General features: G+C 44.5%; 2 protein-coding genes across 2 annotated transcripts in view; both read right to left on the minus strand.

Annotated features, from left to right (window-relative positions):
- The window catches only part of abca4b (ATP-binding cassette, sub-family A (ABC1), member 4b), a 60,851-nt gene extending 47,240 nt beyond the window's left edge, over positions 1–13,611 (minus strand). Inside the window, 10 exon segments of the mRNA XM_070446685.1 lie at positions 711–850; positions 1,332–1,584; positions 3,420–3,509; positions 6,807–7,004; positions 7,645–7,772; positions 9,258–9,397; positions 9,837–9,978; positions 10,257–10,350; positions 11,162–11,273; positions 13,468–13,611. Coding sequence (XP_070302786.1) covers positions 711–850; positions 1,332–1,584; positions 3,420–3,509; positions 6,807–7,004; positions 7,645–7,772; positions 9,258–9,397; positions 9,837–9,978; positions 10,257–10,350; positions 11,162–11,227 — 1,251 coding nt within the window. The 5' untranslated portion in view covers positions 11,228–11,273; positions 13,468–13,611.
- A 90-nt stretch (positions 13,612–13,701) lies between these two features.
- The window catches only part of arhgap29a (Rho GTPase activating protein 29a), a 92,230-nt gene continuing 84,418 nt past the window's right edge, over positions 13,702–21,513 (minus strand). Inside the window, exons 16-21 of the mRNA XM_070446813.1 lie at positions 19,445–19,633; positions 19,122–19,259; positions 18,645–18,880; positions 18,066–18,402; positions 16,397–16,505; positions 13,702–16,278 (exon numbers count right to left, since the gene is read on the minus strand). Of these exons, the coding sequence (XP_070302914.1) occupies positions 15,254–16,278; positions 16,397–16,505; positions 18,066–18,402; positions 18,645–18,880; positions 19,122–19,259; positions 19,445–19,633 (2,034 nt within the window). The 3' untranslated portion in view covers positions 13,702–15,253. The remainder of the gene's footprint in view (positions 16,279–16,396; positions 16,506–18,065; positions 18,403–18,644; positions 18,881–19,121; positions 19,260–19,444; positions 19,634–21,513) is intronic.

Below are 21,513 nucleotides of genomic sequence, written 5' to 3' on the forward strand. Positions count from 1 at the left end.
CACCAAGTTACACTACTCAAAAGGGGTCAGTTCAAGGAGGGGGTCATCAAGTCTGGAGGAGGAAGGGATGGAGAAATGAGGGAGAGTGTAGGCCATGTTTTGGTATGTGCAGCAGACTGATGGCTTAACCCGTAGTCCCCTTCCCTTCCACGCAATTAACATCCAGATCTGAGGGAAATGGAAGACAAAGAGGGCACTAAAGGTCGGGGGAGAGGAAGCTGGTGTGTGTGTGTCTGTGTGTCAATGTGTGTGTGCGCGCGTGTGAGTGTGACCCTCACAATGTCAGGCTCTGCTTACATAACAAGAGGAGGAGAATACAAGGCAACAGAGTGTGTCACGGTTACTATGTGTAGTAGACGATACAGATGTGTGCTCCTATTGTGATACACCCAGCCGTGACTGCTAGGCCCTACAGGCTTCTTACAGACATGTCTATACAGCTACGCTCTACAGAGCGCCAAGCACTGATTCCCAAATTCCTAAATACTGCCGTGTGTTCAGAACAAAGACTACTGTTTAACAAGTCTGCCACCATCTATTGAACAATCTGCAATGGATGTTCATGTTTCTAACACTTCTGTCTGCTGATTAACTCACCTGGTTTCCCAAGTCTAAAATGATTAATTGACTAAATCCAGCAGACTCTGCTATAATATGGTGTGAATCATCCCTAGTCTACCACATGCATTCGCTGTATGTAGCTCCCATACGTTTCTGATGATCTTTCTGACGGCTGGGGAGTCGGGTGCGTAGAGGATCTTCCCCATCAGCATGGGCTTGACAGAGCTCCACATGATCCTGGTGATGGGATTGGACTCTAGCTCCTTCATCAGATCATTACAGAACGGAGCTGGGGAATAAGACAGTACAGAACGTTTGTAGAACCTTAGAGAGGATTGAGAGAACCTATAACACACTGTGATAGGGTTAAACTCCAACTCCTGCATCAGATCAGAACAGACTTTGGGATAAGACATGAGAGAACGGTAAAGACTCTCAGGTCAAGCAATACTATTTTTTTGATCTCAAGAGACAAGTAAAGCAGACTAAACGATCTGTCCCATAATACCACTGAATTTTCGACTGAATTTATACGGAAAATACAATGCCTTTCCTGCTCCCAATCAGCTGCTATATTTGGCGTAGTCGGCAGAGGAGAGGGGCTGTTGGTTCCCAACCAGCCACATACTAAAAATAGCTACTGTATTAGTGACTGAATGCTGACCCACTGGCGGTGTGACTGTAGGTGTACTGTCTCTGCCTCTATCTGTCTCTTCACTAAAATGAAACTGGCTACTATCTTAGTGGCTCATTACTGTATTAGTACTCACTGGCGGTGTGGTCGTAGGTGTACTGTCCCTGTCCTCCCCGGGTGCTATCGTTGATCCCCATGAAGGCCTTGTAGTTGTTGTCCTCATACCAGTTGAAGGAGGCCACCCGAGAGAAGGCCCCCTCCATGTAGCCACACACCAGGCTGGACACAGCCCCCATCAGCTGGCTGAAAGATGGGGGAGAGCCCCCCTGGGACTGGAGCAGGGGGGACATCACCTCCACCAGCGCTTTGGAACTGTTCCTCTCTGACAACTGGGGGGTGAGGTAGGGGAGGGTGTTGTTATTTAGAAACTGTATGAAAATTATGACTCTGAATCAAGTATGACATGGCTATATAATGTGACCAAATAGAAGGATATGTACAGCCATATTAGGTTCTTTAGGTTATCTGTCAACAAAGTGTTCCCTCTAAATGGATCACAACAAACTAAAGAGATTCCAAAGGGAGGAGGGGTGGGTTGTAGGGGGGGAGAAGGGATTGTCCAGTGTAGGTCCCTGAGGGCCCATTAGAACCAGGGGAGGTGTTGAGAGTGTGTACTACAGTGCTCCTGACAACCACTGTTAACAAACAGCCCCAGTAATGGGACAGCACCACAGTGTTTACATAGAAACCACGAATATACGAAGGGAACCCGGAGAAACGCTACAACTACCGAGGTTGTTATGAGTGGAGACTGGTACCCTACACCCAGTGTGAGGTAGGAGAAAAAGTACCAACTGTTGGAGACGGAGAGAAGTACATATGAACGCCATGGACGGAAAGACAGGGGATCACCACCGAAAAAGACCTTACTTATAAACCGCCAAGGAAGGATCTCAAGGACCAGGCAGTGAGTATTAGAGAGGTTATGAGAACTCAGTGAGGAACAGGCGGCGCGAGAGGCGGAGAGAAACAAACAGCAGGACGAAAACAAGGGTGGGAGCTAGGTACCACTCAAGAGGAGAAAAACCGAACGGCTGAAAGAAGGTGGAACGTAAATAGATAGGGAGATGGGGGAACACAAAAAAGATAGGAGGCAAGGGATAGAAAACACACAGTAATGGGACAGCACCACAGTGTTTACATAGAAACCTGCAGTTATGGGACAGCACCACAGTGTTTACATATAAACCACAGCAATGATACAGCACCACAATGTTTACATAGAAACCACAAAGACAATGTCAGAGAAGATTGATTGATTGAATTCCACTCCTTTGAAGATATTTTTTGTGGTTTCTTCTACATTGGAAGACACATACTGTAACTAACACCCCTTCTAGACTGAACAGAAACAGAGAAAAGGAGTGTTTATGTTCTAGCCAACAGAGCAGTGGGATTTCTGAGGCAGAGTTTCCACTCAGCTGGCTGGCCTATCTACTGTACAGCTACAGTGTTCGGTTTATGGAACAAGACAAAAATGGAACTTGGAAAATGACCGACTGGCGTCACGTCTTTTGTCACCGGGCGGCAGACAAGAATCCAGACGGCCCCACCAACAGGATGTCACCTCTGCAGAATGTCTTCTTGCGCCCTCCCCCCGCCTCCCTCTCCCTGCAATCACCACTTCCCCTGGGGTCATCCACCTGATCCGTCAACCTTTGACATTTGTCTGAGGCCCTCACCTGTGCTATAACCCTCACTTACAGCTGTCCGGACAGATTGCCTGTTGATTTATCTGTGTCTGCATCCCAAATGGCACCCTAATCYGTAAAAAGCTTTGTGATTCACGTCCGTAAATGATAAGCGCTCTACAAATGTAATTATTATTATTATTGCTTTTGACTATTGCCCATAGGACTCTGGTCAAAWGTAGGGGTTAGGGTGTCACTTGGGACACAGCCTGTGAATGGGGCTCCATGTTGAGACTAAAGGGTTATTAGGGCTGGATTTAGCCTTCCTCATACGCACTCATGATATCCCTGCTGTCTGTGTTTGCGTAAAGAACCGAGCAGGGAGGAAGCAGTGGTTTCCTGAGGGATAGAAATATAGTGGTGTGTGAACTTTGGGATGGATGATGGATCTAACGGTAGTAGGGTTGACCTCTGGTAGTTTTACAGGCGGAGGAGAGAATGGTGTGTGTGTGCGTGCGCGTGTGTGTGCCTACCTCTCGCAGCTTTTCGGAGGTGGCAGAGAGTACTCTGGCCCAGAAGTGTAGGTCGACACCGTTGGAGTGGTTATCCAACACCCGTGGAAGCTGGAAGGAGGAAAAGAGCTGTCAAAATGACTGTCACGTCCTTACCAACAGTGGCGATGCGTCATTCAGGGCAGGTGGATGATGCCTGTTTTGAGCCCTACCTGTAGCAAAAAAAAATACAATYTTTTTTWATATTTGTTTTGGTGCCTGTTTGGCATGTTATTTTGGCATTAATACGAGTCACATATCAGTTTGCAAACAATGTTAAATAAATAAATCATTGAGTTAATAAAGCAGGATACAAACATGGTCTCTTTTCTGCTTTCTTGAGTAAGGCAGCTCCAAAATGCAGGTGTTTCAGCCTAGCTCAGTGCTTTCTGTGGTAGTGGGGCAGCCAGAGGAAAATACGGAGCGAATGGAGTTGGCAGTGTTCTCTAGTTGCACYGTGATTGGCTCAGTGTTCTGTCACTCATGGGGACACCGCAAAATCTACGCGTAGAGCTGGAAAATTCAAGCCCCTTGGGTGCTGCCATAGACTTACATTAGAAGTGCCCATTCAAAAAGGCTCAAGGTCATTGGCCACAGATAAAATGACGTCAAATCACGTTATATCTACCGTAGCTTTGATTGGATTGGATCATGTCAACATCATACTTTCAAAATCTTAGTTACTGTAGCAAGCAGTCATGCTTATGCATCAAGTCARCAATCTACTGGCAAATCCGTTTTAATCGTTGTCATATGAAGAGAAAAAACATTACACAAAAAGTTGGAAATCGCAAATTCAACAATGAGYGCTAAGGCGCCACTGTAGCCCTGGGTTCAATCTCAGGYTGTGTCACAGCCGGCTGTGACCGGGAGACCCATGAGGCGGCGCACAATTAGCCCAGCGTCGTCCGGGTTAGGGGAGGGTTTGGCCCAGCGTCGTCCGGGTTAGGGGAGGGTTTGGCCCAGCRTCGTCCGGGTTAGGGGAGGGTTTGGCTGGCCGGGATGTTCTTGTCCCATCGTGCTCTAGCGACTCCTTGTGGTGGGCCGGGCACCAGCAAGTTGTCTTCTGTCGTCAGTTCGACAGTGTTTCCTCCGACACATTGGTGCGTCTGGCTTCCGGGTTAAGCGAGCAGTGTGTCAAGAAGCAGTGCGGCTTGGCTCTCGACCTTCGTCGAGTCCGTAGGGGAGTTGCAGCGATGAGACAAGATTGTAACCACCAATTGGATATCACGAAAAATGTCCAGAAAAGTTTGAATACTTTGGCCATGCTGTCAACGCAGCATGACTGCTGCCTCATTAAAAATAACTGGAAACTCGGAACTGGGAAATCTCAGACTTCAGTGAGTTCAAGACAACTGGGCTCTTGGATAAAACTAGCTCTGACTGGGAAAATACAAAAAAATAATTTTGAACGGTCATCCAACTCGGAATTCCAAGTCAGGMTTTCAGGCCTCTTTCTAGAAGCCACAAGAAGGACCGCCGCACCACCTTCCTGATCAAGTGAGCACAGCACAATGTATTCTATGCTGCTGCATAAATTATGTAATATGCCAGGGAGATATGTATACTGTAGCTAAGAAAGCAATACTAAGTGTATGATGTGTAGTAAGCTGTTAGTAGTCCATGTGCCTCACCCTAATAATTTGGTCCCTGTCCTCCCTCATAAYGTAGCCTACTGGTCTGACTTGGTCAATCAATCAAATGTATTTATGAAGCCCTTTTACATCAGCCGATGTCACAAAGTGCTGTACAGAAATCCAGCCTAAAACCCCATACAGCAAGCAATGCAGATGTAGAAGCACGGTGGTGCACATGTAGCATATAACCTGTTTAAGAGAAATCTATTTGCCTCTAATCCACTCGTCCTTCCCTTATGCCCACATAGGAACAGAGAAGGCACCAAATCTGCTGAACAGTGCATTGTTGTCATCTTCTGTATCCTAAACTACAGTATGTCCAGTAACTGTTTCTTCCAGGGACTATTTCAGATGGGGAAACTTCTAAGTAGCTCACAACACAATGGGCTAGAGGTCAGGAAATCGTGAACGGTAGCGACGCACAACTCCAAAATAAGACGTCCTTCCTCTCTGACATTCCTCACTATCTCGTGAGATCTAATGGGCTTGTTTCAAAGAAGCGACACATACACACACACACACACACACACACACAGCCCTATTGGGGCCAACAGTGTGTGTGGACGTGACCATGGGACCATAAACACAGGTGATTATAGAAAAGCTCCCTTAGGTTTAGTCTGGAAGGGAGGCATGGCATCTATAATCTCATTATTGAAAGAGGTCAAGTCCCAAAACCTGATATACTCTGCTAAAACTGGTCTTGAGCAGTCTGTGGGCATTCAACTCACTGTATGTTGCCTCAATCTATCTCAACCATATAGCCAATGCAGAGGGAAAGTAGATGACAGGTACAGTATATATTAGGTGAAGTACTGTAACCATAGATGCACAGATACTTTAATGTTACTGCAGCTCCACTATGAATTATACTTCAGTTTCATTACACAGTAGTGGATTGTTGTTTTCCCGTTTAATTTTGTCAGTAGTGATTTGTCACCTTGGGAAATTCAATGGTCTGTATCTAGGCAGTACAACGTTAGAGGAAATGTGTACTGATGACTTACAACATACACATTGTTTTAAGCCATGCAATTCCATCATGACTCACGCCAACTCCCCCCAACTGGTGCCAACTCTCCTCAACTCACCCTAACTGGTGCCAACTCTCCTCAACTCACCCTAACTGGTGCCAACTCTCCTCAACTCACCCTAACTGGTAACAACTCTCTCCAACTTATGTCCATCAGCTCATGCTGTGGGTGTTGGCAGAGGGTTGGAACAGCCAATAGTAGTCCCCAGTGACCCACGCCGGCCAATCTTTGTTGGTAAGTAAATAAACAAGATGGCAGCGTCCCAAATGTGACAGATATTCAGTGCCACAGACCACAAGGGTCCATTCAAAAGAGAGACATTTACGCAAATACTACTGTATGATAATACAGATTGAGGACTTCATGTGGATATACGATGAAGGCATACATAGGCTGCATTTAAACAGGCAGCCCATTTCTGATATTTTTTCTCACTAATTGGTCTTTTGAACAATTAGATTAGCTCTGAAAAAGATCTAATGTGATTGGTCAAAAGACCAATTAGTGGAAAAAGATCAGAATTGGGCTGCCTGTGTAAACRCAGCCATAGTGCGTTTTCMCATATTTGGACAATATGGAAATTGTTCATTCAAAATCCAGGATAGAGTCCAGGACCTTGGTTTGCAAGGCTACAGTATGTGATGCATAGCAGACAGGTCAGACAAGAGGCAGAAGGGGACACATTGAGATTGACAGACCTGACGGAAGAGTTTAAAGAAGTCCACGTTGGCGTAGAGCCTGTCCTCTATGGTCTGTAGTCTCTGTGGTGTGAGGGCACAAATGCTGCTGTGCACCCTGTACAGCCCCCTGCGGCTGGGGAAGATGATGAACTGCTCCAGCAGGGTCTGACTGCAGGCAATGTCCTTCAGGTGGAGGTCAGGGACGCCAAACACAAACTGAGGGGCAGAGGTCAAGGGTCACAGAGGGAGGGGGTTTGTAACATTGAGCAAAACTCATCGGTGAAGAGAAGGCCACTTTTTCAGGAAGTAGTAAGCCTATATACATGCACGCATGTGGACACACACGCGCACACACACACACACACACACACAGCCTTTAGCCAGTCCCATTTAATTTTAGGTTCTGTATTCCTTTCTTTGTGTATGTGTTTTCTGTGTGAACAAAGACCTAGTGATGATTCACCCCCCACTGCATAGCTCTTTGATCCAGGGCTGGTGTTGTCGCTTACTGGGGGAAGAAAGAGCTCCCTTTGGGGGAAGAGAAGGTATGCAGGAGCCACAGGCCACCAGACAAAGCCCACAGCACAACCCAGTGTAATGACATCAGTATCCCAATAGCCCTCTTGACCACTGCTTTCAAATGGAGATCCTGTCCTGAGCTTTCATAGAAACACACTGTCTTTCACTGTTGGATTATTCAGCCAGCACGGCTAGCCCCCAGGAAAATGTGCTGGCTGGATAAATCCTTAGCTAATAATCTGATGGGATACTCAGGGTGATGGAGTGTTACAGCTGTCTAAGTGGGGACAGAACACACACACACACACACAGTAGGTCCACTAAGGCATAGTCTGACCTGCTCAGGCCTGATCTGGGCATTGATCAGCTCATTGACCACAAACTCTGACAGAGGAACATCCCTTAGGAGAAAGGACGTCAGGGTTTCATCATCCTTCAGAATGTCCTCTACCTTCAGCCCTCGACCTGGAGAGAGAGAGAGAAAGAAAGAAAGAGAGAGCAAGAGCGAGATAAAGAGAGCGAGAGAGCGAGAGAGCGAGAGAGCGAGAGAGAGAGAGAGAGAGAGAGAGAAAGAGAGAGAGAGCGAGAGAGAGAAAGGAGAGAAAGAGTGAGAGCGAGAGAGAAAGAGACGAGAGAGAGAGATGAGAGAGAGAGCGAGAGAAGAACGAGAGAGAGAACGAGAGAGAGAGAGAGAGAGAGAGAGAGAGAAGAGAGAGAGAGGAGAGGAGAGAGAGAGAAGAGAGAGAGAGAGAGAGAGAGAGAGAGAGAGAGAGAGAGAGAGAGAGAGAGAGAGAAGAGAGAGAGAGAGAGAGAGAGAGAGATGAGAGAGGAATGGGAAGAGGAAAAGGAAAAGGAAGAGGGAAGAATAGTTAAAACCTCAGATAAGAGGAGAAGGAAGTACCCCTGAGATGATAATCAACGGGAAGATAGTGATATGGAACTTGACAGGTCCTCAGTGAAAATGGAAGTGGTATTTCTTTACATTGAAGACTGCCAGATTATCCTTTGAAACTTTGAGGAGACACAGAGACCAATGGAATAAGAGTGATATATCCAGACATGGTCTCAAAAGTAGAGGAAGACAAAAGTGTCCATCTCACTGTGGAATGAAGAGCTAAGTGTTGAACTCGTATAAAAAGGGTTCCAAAAGGATTCTTTGGCTGTTCCCATAGGAGAACCCTTTCTGGTTCCAGGTAGAACCCTTTTGGGTTCCATGTAGAACCCTCTGTAGAAAGAGTTCTACATGGAACCCAAAAGTGTTCTATTTGCAACCAAAAAGGGTTATTCAAAGGGTTCTCCTATGGGGACAGCAAAAGAACCCTTTAAGGTTCTAGATAGCACCTTTTTTTCTAAGAGTGTAGTTAGTAGATCCATCATAAAGGGCTGTTATCCCAGCGGAGTAGTATTTGTAGTTGTCAGATCAGATTGAGAATGTATAAGCGGTCATTAGTATGGGAATGTTAGCATTGGCTTCCAGATATAACCATGTTTATGTGTTCTGTTGGGAAGGGAAACACTTGAACTGCTTTCTGACAAAATAAACAGTGCTGCTGCTTAGGATCCTAGTTCCCACTACGGGGAAATGCCTTTCTAAAAGCCTAGCTAAGTGATGTAACCCACCTCCAGCCTACACATGTTGCAGGGGGAGAGGAATGGGAGAGATGGGATGTGTTGGGTTCATTTGTTTGGTTTGGTGAAGATGGGATACAATTTCCCCCGAGTGCTTTTGGACCAGATGATTGTATAAAACATGATCAATGACTCTCATAGTCCAAAGAAAATACACATTATTTGGTGAGGACTGCACATTGCTGTGTGAGTGTTTGTATTTCCAGTTTAGAAAAATAGTTGTCTAGTATTGAAATAACAACCAAATGTATTTGAACCCAGGCCTGTCCTGGATCTGTACTTATGAACCATAGCTTTTAAGTTGATKGGAGTTCCTCTGACCTGAGACCTGTTCTGGGCTGGTCCGCAGGGTGTCCATGAAGGTGCTCATGGTGAACAGTTCCCTCCAGAGCCGACCCAGCTGCAGGAACTCTGGGTCACTCAGAAGAAGCTCCTGGGTGTCCAAGTAGAACCGAGCCAGTCTGCATGAGGAGCAGAGCAGAGGATGGGTCACAAACACACACACACACACACACACACACACACACACACACACACACAACCACACACACACACACACACACACCCACACCACACACACACACACACACACACACACACACACACACACACACACACACAACACAAACCCCACACAAACCCCGAACCTCATTGGCGTGAGTGCAGAGCCTTGCCAAGTGCCGATGAAATGTCTTCAGTGAGAACATACTGTATTATAACATGTAACACCCTCCTTTCATCTGCCATCAAATTGTACATAAGCATGTAGTACTGCTGCTCAACCCTCTCCTATCTGGCTGGCCCATCATCACAAACAGCCCTAGACAATGACCATGGGAGTTGGCTTGACAGCACCAACAGATCTGGGACCAGCTATCACAGCCCTGCTCCTCTGCTCACATGGAATCGTTGTAGTTGGAGACGAGCCCGGGGCCCTCTCCCCTGGTGGTGTACTGGAAGCATGGGTTGTTGGCATTGCAGAAGATTCCCTGGATCCATGGAAGGATGCCAGTCGAGGGCATGGCCTTGTTGGGAAAGTGACCTGTACAACAGTGGACAGGACAGGCGGCACTGGTCAACAGCAAAGACCGGAAGAGTTGACACAGCTCTGATCATCACGTATAGATTGGTATAACTCTAGTCACAAAATGTATTATTTTGCTCCACTATTTGACTAGAAAAGATTTGTAAACATATTGAAAATATTTTGTTCATCAGAGCTGACCATTTGCTGGTTTGTAGGGTTGTATTGTTTGTGCTTAGACTGCTGATAATGTTGGTAACGCCAGTGTTTACATTGTCAGAAGAACATGTTCTTACACTCATGTTGACGGTATAAAGGATTAGCTGTCCTCAGCCACACTAGTCCAATGAACAGAACCACTGGCCACATAATCTCCATGAAGAACCGCATCTGGGGGGAAAACAACAAACAATATACTCTTCACATTGGAAGGCAGCTGTTCATTTTGAATTCAGCTGAAAAAAACATCTATCTGTATTAGAGTAGCAGAAGTGAGAGTTGATTTGTTTTGAGGGTATGCATAAATGAAGGAGTGTGGCTTTAGTTTGTTAATGAAGCACAAAGAGATCTGAATGTCCACAACACAAAGTTGACTCCCGTCGTTTGGCTTGTGTGTGTGTGTGTGTGCGCGTGTGTGTGTGTGTGTGTGTGTGTGTGTGTGTGTGTGTGTGTGTGTGTGTGTGTATGCGTGTGTGTGCTTGTTCAAATTGGGCCAAGCTTCATTAGTTTAGTTACAGTATGCAGTTGGCACGATGTGAGACGTGACCATGGGTGACTGAGCTAAACACAGCGATCTAAACATGGCAGGCCGGGCTGCTAAGCTAAGCAGGGCTCCAGACCTGTGTAACAACCTCCTGTCACCCAGCAGCCCTCAGAGGCATCATCCTCATGTGATTGTCCTCTCACGACCTTTAGGCTACTAACACGATGACAGGTCTGAGACGCTATCCAGAACCAGTCAATAACACGGTGGATCTATTTTCTATTTAGATAAGGTGGCAWTCTCAATACGTAGATTTTAAATCCTACATGTCTGTTCCGTTTTAGCACGGTGGCCCTAAGGGCAAAAGTAGCTTTTAGAATTCAGTGACACACAAAGCATGTGCTTGCAAATAATTTCACAGAAGGTGATGGAAATGTCTTCAAAACGAAAAAGGTGTTGGATTGAGAAATACAATCATCAGAAGTGTGTTTGTTTAACCTTCTGTCTCTTGCGAAGGGTCCAGTTCTTCCACAGCAGCAATCGGACTTGACTGCCCGTACCCATGATCYTCCTCTTCACCCCTCGTAGGGGTCACCACCAGGACACAGACCTGGAAACAACCATCACACAGCCATCATACAACCACCAAACAACCACCTCACAACCATACCTCATYCACCTCCCAACCACCTCACAACGTTGACATAATTAACACATTTCCAAATCCTTAAACAATCTGTTCCTCACTGAATATCATACAGATAGAACAGTTCCAGTTTCATATGATTCTAGGACCACACAACAGGAAGTAATCCTTCCATGCGCTGAGAAGCATGCTGGGCTACTCCTAGTTCCAGAGTGTTTTGATACTGATTGAAGTAGACAAGTGTATCACATGGGGAGCGAGGGTGGGAAGGGCAAAGCGCTTTTCTAGGTCATGCCAATCAGTATATAACAATAGGGAGGGAAGAACAACTCTCATTGGCTGAGCTGTTTATGTCATGTGATGACATAATAACGCACACATAATGGCCACTACTCCCAGTGGACTGACTGCTTGCAGAATGGATTACTGTAATAATATAACAATTCAGTCTTTTGAAAATCTGACTGATTAATGGTGCTGTTCTGTCAACCTCTAGTTGTCAGATATCGCAAATAAATAMATTGTACATAGTCTGATCTAGTAAACATCCTGCTGGTTAGGCTGAATGAAAATGATACCGTTACAGTGTCAGAGTACTGCTACTATTGTAAGTACAGTGCCTAACTCAATTAGTGTGAGTATGTGCTGCCACAGGTGCAGTAATCAAAGCTGCTTTTTAGGGTCAACAACCTCACTACGATGTATGGCACATGTACAGACTAATTGACAACTCCATCTCTATGGCCTCAGGGGAACCCAGGAGAGCACAGGAAGACTGCAATTAAAGGATGCATTCTGTCACTAAACATAGATTACTGGTAGTACTACTAGTAGTTAATTTACTGGTAGCGCTACTAGTAGTTACATTTACTGGTAGTACTACTAGTAGTTTCGTTTACTGGTAGCACTACAGTATACATTTAGCTGTAGCCACTACTAGTAGTTACATTTACTGGTAGTAATAGTAGTTTACATTTACTGATAGTACTAGTAATTACATTTACTGGTAGTACTAGTAGTGTACATTACTGTAGCACTACTAGTAGTTACATTTACTGGTAGTAATAGTAGTTACATTGGTAGTAATAGTAGATACAATTACTAGTAGCGCTACTAGTAGTTACATTTACTGGTAGTGACTACTAGTAGTTACATTTACGGTAGCACTACTAGTAGTTACATGTACTGGTAGTAATAGTAGTTACATTTACGGTAGTACTAGTAGTTACATTTACTGGTAGTACGAGTAGTTACATTATACTGGTAGTACTATAGTTACATTTACTGGTAGGTACTACTAGTGGTTACTTACTGGTAGCACTAATAGTAGTTATATTTACTGGTAGTAATATTAGTTAACATTTACTGGTAGTAATAGTAGTTTACATTTACTGGTAGCACTACTAGTAGTTACCATTTACTGGTAACACTACTAGTAGTTTACATTTACTGGAAGTACTACTAGTAGTTACATTTAACTGGTAGCACTACTAGTAGTGTTACATTTTTACTGGTAGCACTACTAGTAGTTACATTTACTGGAAGTACTACTAGTAGTTACATTTACTGGTAAGCACTACTAGTAGTTACATTACTGGTATACTACTAGTAGTTACATTTACTGGTAGCACTACTAGTAGTTATATTTACTGGTAGCACTAGTAGTACATTTTACATTTACATTTTAGTCATTTAGCAGACGCTCTACAAAATCCAGAGCGATTTACAGGAGCATTAGGGTTAAATGCCTTACTCAAGGGCACATCGGCAGATCTTTCACCTAGTTGGCTCAGGGATTCTAACCAGCGATCTTTCGTTATGTAGCCCAACGCTCTTAATTGCTAAGCTAACGTTACCTGCCGCCAGTAGTATATGTTATGCACAATGTAAAATCCTTAACTGGTGTTGTATCAAGATGTATTCCCCTCTTCTGACTTTGATATACCAAATGTGTTTGTTAAATAAACATCTGTGCATGCTGTTAGCAACAAGGTTGAGATGTTGACGATAGGGTTTGGTTGCTTTAAGAATTCCCAGGAGCATACAGATTTTACAACCACAACATAGGCTGTCCTAGCAAGCATAGCTATTACACATGAATGAACAGACTAGTAACACAACTATATAGGACACCTCAAGAACATGAAAGACCACTTACTTCAGAARAATAGAACCGTGGAGTACCATCTAGTAGTGAGTATAAAGTAACCCAGGACGTTGCGTTGTGTGTCCCATGTCTGGTGCTAACAGCTAACCACGCAGTTCCTTTAGTAACTACAGACCCAGCGAATAGTTAATCTGATTGATTTAATCTTCTTTCTCAATGCCTCAGAGCCTGCTAACACCGCTCATCCATTTTCACAGAGACCTGAATGACCTGACAACCACCCGAGAAAGAGAGGGATCATTTTATTGAAGGTTATGGGGGAAAAAATAGGGTCTACATGTTATGGTTTCTACCTCTTACGCTCCATTTATTCACATCAACTAGGAATTAACCTAGGCTCCAAAATCTGGTTTATCAACTATCTATACTGTAGGTGTGGGAATACAAAAGATTACAGAAACATGTTTGGAAGTTGTCAACTATATTTAATAAGTTACAAAAAGGTGTATGTTCGTATGTACCAGTTTGTACAATGAAAGGGATTTAATACATTGGAGACAATCTGCAAAGACCCTTATAGATAATATTTATAAAATATAGACGGATATACCATTTACATGAATGTAGCACTTACTGGTACTTATAACCTGTACAAAGTGAGAGTATAATTGATATGATTAAAATATCTGGTCAGCACTGACTGAACTAAATAGTACTTTCAAAAAGAGAACAGCTTTGGCCCATCGTAATATTGTGATAGACTTCTTACAACAGGCCAGAAACGACCTGACTGACCTCTAATTATATTATTCAATGTTTTTCAGTTGAGTTGTTAGGTTGTTACCTTCCAGGTAAACGTCTAAAAGGAGCAGGTTGATGTTTGGTTGAAGTGTGGTTTTGAAGCATATCTCCATTGACTTACATACAGACACTTTCCACATATAATGCCTAAGTGTCAATCAAGTCAAAGATAAATAAGAGTTATTCATCCACGTTAAACGAGCAACACATGCAGTTTCAGGTTTGATAAAGCATACATTAAACATTGTAACTTTTCAAATGACTGTATACAAAAGTAATACTGTATACAAAATACTGCATTACAAAAAGTAGAAATATGTGTAATGCATAMAATAACTGTGAAAGACTGGATTAAGTAAGTGCGTCAAATTCAGTTTTGATAAAGTGGCGATACACACTATACTGTAACAGTTGTTGAAATAATATTTTTTGGCATATAAACATACAAATACAGTGTACCAAAACTTTATACAACAGATACAGTATGATATTTCTTTAATAAAAAGTAATTGCACAGTTTAAAAGAGAGAAAAACATGCTATCCTGGCATTACTTTGTATTGAGCCGTATGTTAAAAATACTGTACATATAAATCTACAATGATGGATTTAACTTTTGGGAAATTAACTATTTCTTTAACATTTGTAGTGATTGGTACTGGAAGCACGTTTTGATTATGTGGCTTTCTTTATACAGACCTTTTACAGAAACCTAGAATAGGTGAAGTGACTTATAATACAGCCATTGTTATGTAGTTAACTAAGTGCATCCTGTCTTCATTTTGGGGACCTGCAGTACAACAGTTCCTTCCAGCACCAACTACGGAACTCCAAAAAAGATAACAAGGAATATATTAATATATATAACACTTCCGTGGGTAATTGTTTTCACAGTTCATGAAAGGATTTGAAGTTGTTTCTTCTTATACAATATGGCACATATTATACAGATTTGACCATTTMAATCCTAATCATAGAAGGAAAATGACTCTTGATTAATTATAATGACGACCTGTGAGTAATGGCGATAAATATGGTCATACAAAATGGGCCTCGCGGTGCTCGAACTCCTGCAAGCGTCTGGCCCGTAGTCTCTGGTACACGGGCTTGGCCTCGTCACTGAGGTCCTCAGGGCTGGAGCTGGGGGATTGGGGCAGGGACAGAGAGGAGCCTGCAGCCTGCTGCGGAGCCTCAGTGTCCTCATCCACATTGTCTTCATCCACAGAGGGCTCGTCTACAGAGACCTCCAGACCCATCTCCTCTTCCTCCTCATCWTCRTCRTCRTCMTCMTSWTCKTCGTCCTCCTGTTCTTCSTCCTCTGCGCTGTTAGCTGCCTCGGCATGCTTCTTTTGCGGCGCGTCCCCTAACACTTTGTCCTTGCTCCCCGAGGGGGGTTTGTAGAAGGTTCCAGGCGGTGGCTGTAGAGTCCGGGGGGGCCTGAACGCAGTGGGCACAGAGCTGTACTCACACACGTTCTCCTCCCGTTTCAGAGTCCTGCCCGGCCTCACTGCGATGGTGTAGGGTCTGTTGGGGTAGATGGAAGAGGATGATGGTACAGAAGTGGAGAGGCTTGTGGTCGACTCCTCCACCTCTTTGTCTGCTGTAGGCAGGTTGGTAATGATCTTAGCTGTCCTGGGGGTGATGTCATAATGCTTGTACTGTCTGTCCCAGGTCCTACGCAACGTCCCCGTGTCGATGAACGTGCTCCGATAGTGGCTGCTCGCCCTCGACTTTGGCTTCTCGTCCTCCGACACCTCCTCAATTGACTGGTCCCGCGCAATGCTCCCGGCGCTCCCGGTAACGTCCTCGCTGTCCAGGTCAGCGGTGTTCCTGGCATTCCTCTCATCCACGCCGTGCGCAGGGTTCAGGAGGCGTTCGGCAGGCATGCTCATGGGTCGGGAGACAAGCTTGGAGCGGGGGTGGCGGAGGTGGACCCGGGAAGTGGTGTGGCGGGCCCGGGTAAGACCCCTCTCCCCCCTGTCCCTCTCTCCCTCTGCTCTCTGGACCTCAGGGACGCTGCCAGACAGGAGCCCGTTGAGTTGCTCTGAGTCCTCGTCCACTCCTACAGAGTAAAGAGGTAATAAGTAATAAAGTAGCAGGGAGTGATACGTCAAAGTAGGCTATAGTACACAGTGTATCTATGGGCCCCGTGTGGCCAGCTATAGTGGGGTAATACTGACCAGGTGCATAGTCCCTCCCATCAGGCCTGGGTTTCCCCTCTCTGACCTCGTCCATTAAATGGGTGGAGGGGATTATGGAGGAATGACGCTTATACACTTTAGAGCTCTGCTGCAATGGACAGAGGACAGGAAACAGATGGACAGAGAGGGAAAAACACAAAGGAGAGAAAGAGAGGGGGGTTGGGGGCAAGCGAGAGAGAGAGAGAGAGAGAGAGTCAGAGTCAGAATCATTACTGTTTCAGTCAGTAGTAGTAGTTAGATCCGTAACATATGGATGGTGAGGTACACTACATGRACAAAAGTATGTAGACAACCCTTCAAATTAGTGGATTCGGCTATTTCAGCTATACCAGTCGCTGACAGGTGTATAAAATCGAGCACAAAGTCATGCAATCTCCACAGACAAACATTGKCAGTAGAATGGACAAARGTATGWAGACAACCCTTCAAATTAGTGGATTTGGCTATTTCAGCTATACCAGTTGCTGACAGGTGTATAAAATCGAGCACACAGTCATGCAATCTCCACAGACAAACATTGGCAGTAGAATGGCYGGTACTGAAGAGCTCAGTGACTTTCAATGTGGCACCATCATAGGATGCCACCTTTCCAASAAGTCAGTTTGTCAAATGTCTGCCCTGCTAGAGCTGCCCCGGTCAACTGTAAGTGCTGTTATTGTGAAGTAGAAACATCAAGGAGCAACAATGGTTCAGCCGCAAAGTTGTAGGCCACACAAGCTCACAGAACGGGACCGCCGAATGCTGAAGTGCGTAAATCGKCTGTCCTCGGTTGCAACACTCACTAGTTCCAAACTGCCTCCTGAAGCAACGTCAGCACACTAACTGTTTGTCTGGAGCTTCATGAAAGGGGTTTCCATGGCTGAGCAGCCGCACACAAGCCTARGATCACCATGTGCAATGCAAAGCATCGGCTGGAGTGGTGTAAAGCTCGCCACCATTGGACTCTGGAGCAGTGGCAATGCGTTCTCTGGAGTGATGAATCCCGCTTCACCATCCGGCAGTCCGATGAACGAATCTGGGTTTGGCGGATGCCAGGAGAACGATACCTGCCCGAATGCATAGTGCCAACTGTACATTTTGGTGGAAGGGGAATAATGGTCTGGGGCTGTTTTTCATGGTTCAGGTAAGGCCCMGAAGAAAAATCTTTACGCTACAGCATATAATGACGTTCTAGACGATTCTCTGCTTCCAACTTTGTGGCAACAGTTTGGGGAAGGACCTTTCCTGTTTCAGCATGACAATGTCCCCGTGCACAAAGCAAGGTCCATACAGAAATTGTTTGTCGAGATCGTTGTGGAAGAACTTGACTGGCCTGCAGAGCCCTGACCTCAACCTTTGGAATGAATTGGAACGCCGACTGCAAGCCAGGTCTAATCACCCAAAATCAGTGCCCGACCCCACTAATGCTCTTGTGGCTGAATSGAAGCAAGTCCACACAGCAATGTTCCAACATCYAGTGGAAAGCSTTCCYAGAAGAGWGGAGGCTGTTATAGCAGCAAAGTGGGGACCAACTCCGTATTAATGCCCATGATTTTGGAATGAGATTTTCGACGAGCATGTCGAAAATGTTATGTATTGTAGTCAGTGCTGAGGTTAATCATATTTCTATTGACTTCTATTTTAATATGAGATCAGACAAGTCACTCACCTCCTTAATGTCTACTAGAGACTTGGAGTGTCTGCTGAGAAGCTGCTCCTTCTCCTGAGGGGTGAGGCAAGGGTTAGCGTCCTGACCCTTCAGAGGAGAGCCCTCCCCAGAGGGGCCTGGTGGGCCCTGGGGCCGTGGCAGAGGGCTGAGGGGGGCATCAAAGATCATCTGATAGTGTCTGATGAGGAKCTCCACGATGAGTGCCTGGTAGGGGTAGTCCACCAGGGAGGACAGGGACACCTCGGCGTCCGTCTGTCTTGGTTTGATGAGCGTGGGGCCGAAGATGATACCTAGGTTACTGGCTGTCATCTTGTTCTCCTCCGCCTGCTCGGTCACCCTACAGAGGTGAGGAAGGATGAAATATGAWGGTGGACTTCTGGTTCATTGTTACTGCTGTTGCAGTTTTTTGTTGTTACTTTGTGGGTTTTAAGTTGTGTATGTATTTATAGGGTTGTATTCTGCCTTGAGATCCGCTGACTTAACTCAAAGTGTCCCATTGAAATCAGTAAATGATTTAGGTGAAAGTCAGAGTTGTGAGCGCTTGTTAACTMATTTAAATTCTCTGAATAGATTCGGTACCTGTGCAGGTGTTGGATGAGGAACTGCAGGGTCTTGTAGTGGGCCGGGGGCAGCTGTCTCAGGAGGTCTTTGATCTTGAAGAGGACCCGGTTGAGCTCCACGCTGACCTGTGGAGGGGTCAGGGAGGCGGGGCTGACCCTGGATGCCTCCACCTCGTCCACGATGATGTTCTGGCTCTCCTTGGCCAGRCCGATGAAGTCGTTGTAGAAACGGAACAGGATGAGAGGCTCTGGAAGCTGCAGGGAGAGAAAATAAACATGGAAGTTAATTTTAAACTGGAATGACAAAAATATGAAGAGAAATATACAACAGACAGGACTGGAGACAAAGAGATAAGCATTTGGGAGTATAAACTAGCAATGAATGAAGAGCAGGAAGATAAGTAAATATTATTGGGCTAGTGTGTGGTCTGTCTGATGTACTCTGTAACCAGCAAATATCTTGTCCTGAAGAATTGTGTGTGTGTGTGAAACCCACCTGTCTCAGGTAAAGTTTGAGCACRTTGCTGATGTCATGGGGGTAAAGGTCAGATAGCTCCACCAGGTCCTTGCCGTTCTCAAATGCTTGACAGAGCTTCTCCACACGAGACTTGGCCCCATTCACACGATAGATCCCCTGGACAACCAAGACACAACACAGCAGCCCATTTTATTATCCGAAAAAACATTATTTAGCAGCAAAAAACTGAGATATTCAATAAAAAAGAAACTGGGGTGGATGACGTCTGAAACAATAGAGAATATTAGCTATACTATAGCTAGGCTACATAATCTTACTTCAAAAAGCTAGCATAATGTTACCTTGATGTCCAGCGCTCTATTCTCAATCTCCGAGGTACACTTCCTGATGATGAAAGGAATACCATCTGGGTTGTTCCTAGCTGCCTGGGTGAAGTCAACACCAAAGAGGTGCAGTCTACCCTGGAGTTTCTTATGACCACACTGGATGGCCAGAGTCTCCAGACACTTCTTATGGCAGGCCAGGGAGCACTGGGGAAACAGCAGAGGAGTCAAAGAGGGAATATCCATGTCAGCTAGCAATAATACTGTATATATATGCCACTTAGCAGTGAGTGCATATATTTCAGTAAGTGTATGTGATCTCTGTGGGAATTGATCCCACGACCTTGACGTTGCWAGCACCCCAMTCTCACAGAGCCACACAGRRCCACAGTGTTACATAATCGTCTAAATAACCATTCCCCTCAAGTAACCACCTTTCACTGTCCTGTTCCAATGTATTCAAATATGAATGTTCCCATAAATATGTAATGCAACTCTATCTAAAATAAACAGAGCTGAGAGAACATTCTAACAAGAGGATCGTACAGGCTCCCAGAGGGTAACAAAAGGTCTTTGGTTTCCGCTGCACGTCCCCTTTTAATGAGTCCAAATACCTAGTGCTGGATGATGGAGAGGTCACTCTAAATGACAACTGATGGTCTGTGGACTCTCATTCAGCCCCTGTGTGGCTACTTGTCATCTCAACCTCTTTCCTATTGGTGCTAATCAAATCAAACTTTATTTGCCACAAGCGCCGAATACAACAAGTGTAGACTTTACTTACAAGCCCTTAACCAACAGTGCAGTTCAAGAAGAAGAAAATATTTACCATGTAGGATAAAAATAAAAGTATAATACAACACGTAACACAATAAGAAATAACAGAGGCTATATACCAGGGGCACCTCAGGCTACCAAGTCAGTGTGGCAGGGAATACAGGCTAGTTTTGAGGTCAAATCGGTACTGAATAGTGGGGCGAAGTTGGGACTATGCATTAGGTAATCTAAGGTCGATCCGATTTTAACCGATCCCCCGTGTAATTGGGCGACCCCGAATCTATTGTGGAACGCTGAACTCCTATCGGCGGATTTTCTGTATAATATGAATTTCTAGTATCCTATATTTTTATGTTAATGTGGACAATTAAACAATACTGAATGAACAATGAACACCTTTATTTTTAACTTAATTATAATATCATCAATAAAATCAATTTTAGTCTCAAACAATAATAGAAACATGTTCAATGAGTTTAAATAATGCAACAACACAAGTTGTTGGAGAAGAAAGTAAAAGTGCAATATTGCATGTATAAAAAGCTAACGTTTAAGTTCCTTGTCAGAACATGAGAATATATGAAAGCTGGTGGTTCTTTAACATGAGGTCTTCAATATCCACAGGTCAAGACATTTTAGTTGTAGTTATGTTATAGGACTATTTCTCCTATACACCATTTGTATTTCAAATAACCTCTTGACTATTGGATGTTCTCAGTATCTTTTATTATTTGCCTAGCCTATAGCGTCGGGCAAGTGGTTTGATAGCTGAATCATAAACACGCATGCTTGAAGCATTGCGAAGAGGCTGGCTGGCAAACGCACGAAAGTGCTGGTTTGAATAATGCTTTACGAGCCTCTGCATGGCCTACCAGCGCTCAGATTCAGAGCGTGCTCTATATCAATTAAAGTAGACTAATTATTAATTAACTAACACTTCAGAAATACGATCCTTTAGGTCATTAATCATGGTCAAATCCGTAAACTATTCATTTCGAAAACAAAACGTTTTTACTTCTTTTAGTGAAAATCAGGGAACCGTTCCGATATTTTATTAATGGTGCATCCATAATTCTAAATATTGCTGTTAATTGCAGCAACCTTCATGTTATTGTCATAATTATGTAAAATTCTGGCAAATTAGTTCGCAACGAGCCAGCGCCCGAAACTGTTGCATATACCCTGACTCTGCTGTGCAATAGAACGGCAAGAGAAGTAGCACAATTTCCCTAGTTAATATTGCCTGCTAACATTGAATTTCTTTTTTAACTAAATATGCAGGTTTTTACAAAATATACTTCTGTGTAATT

Source organism: Salvelinus sp. IW2-2015, linkage group LG14, assembly GCF_002910315.2.
Source record: "Salvelinus sp. IW2-2015 linkage group LG14, ASM291031v2, whole genome shotgun sequence".
Classification (NCBI taxonomy): Eukaryota; Metazoa; Chordata; class Actinopteri; order Salmoniformes; family Salmonidae; genus Salvelinus; species Salvelinus sp. IW2-2015.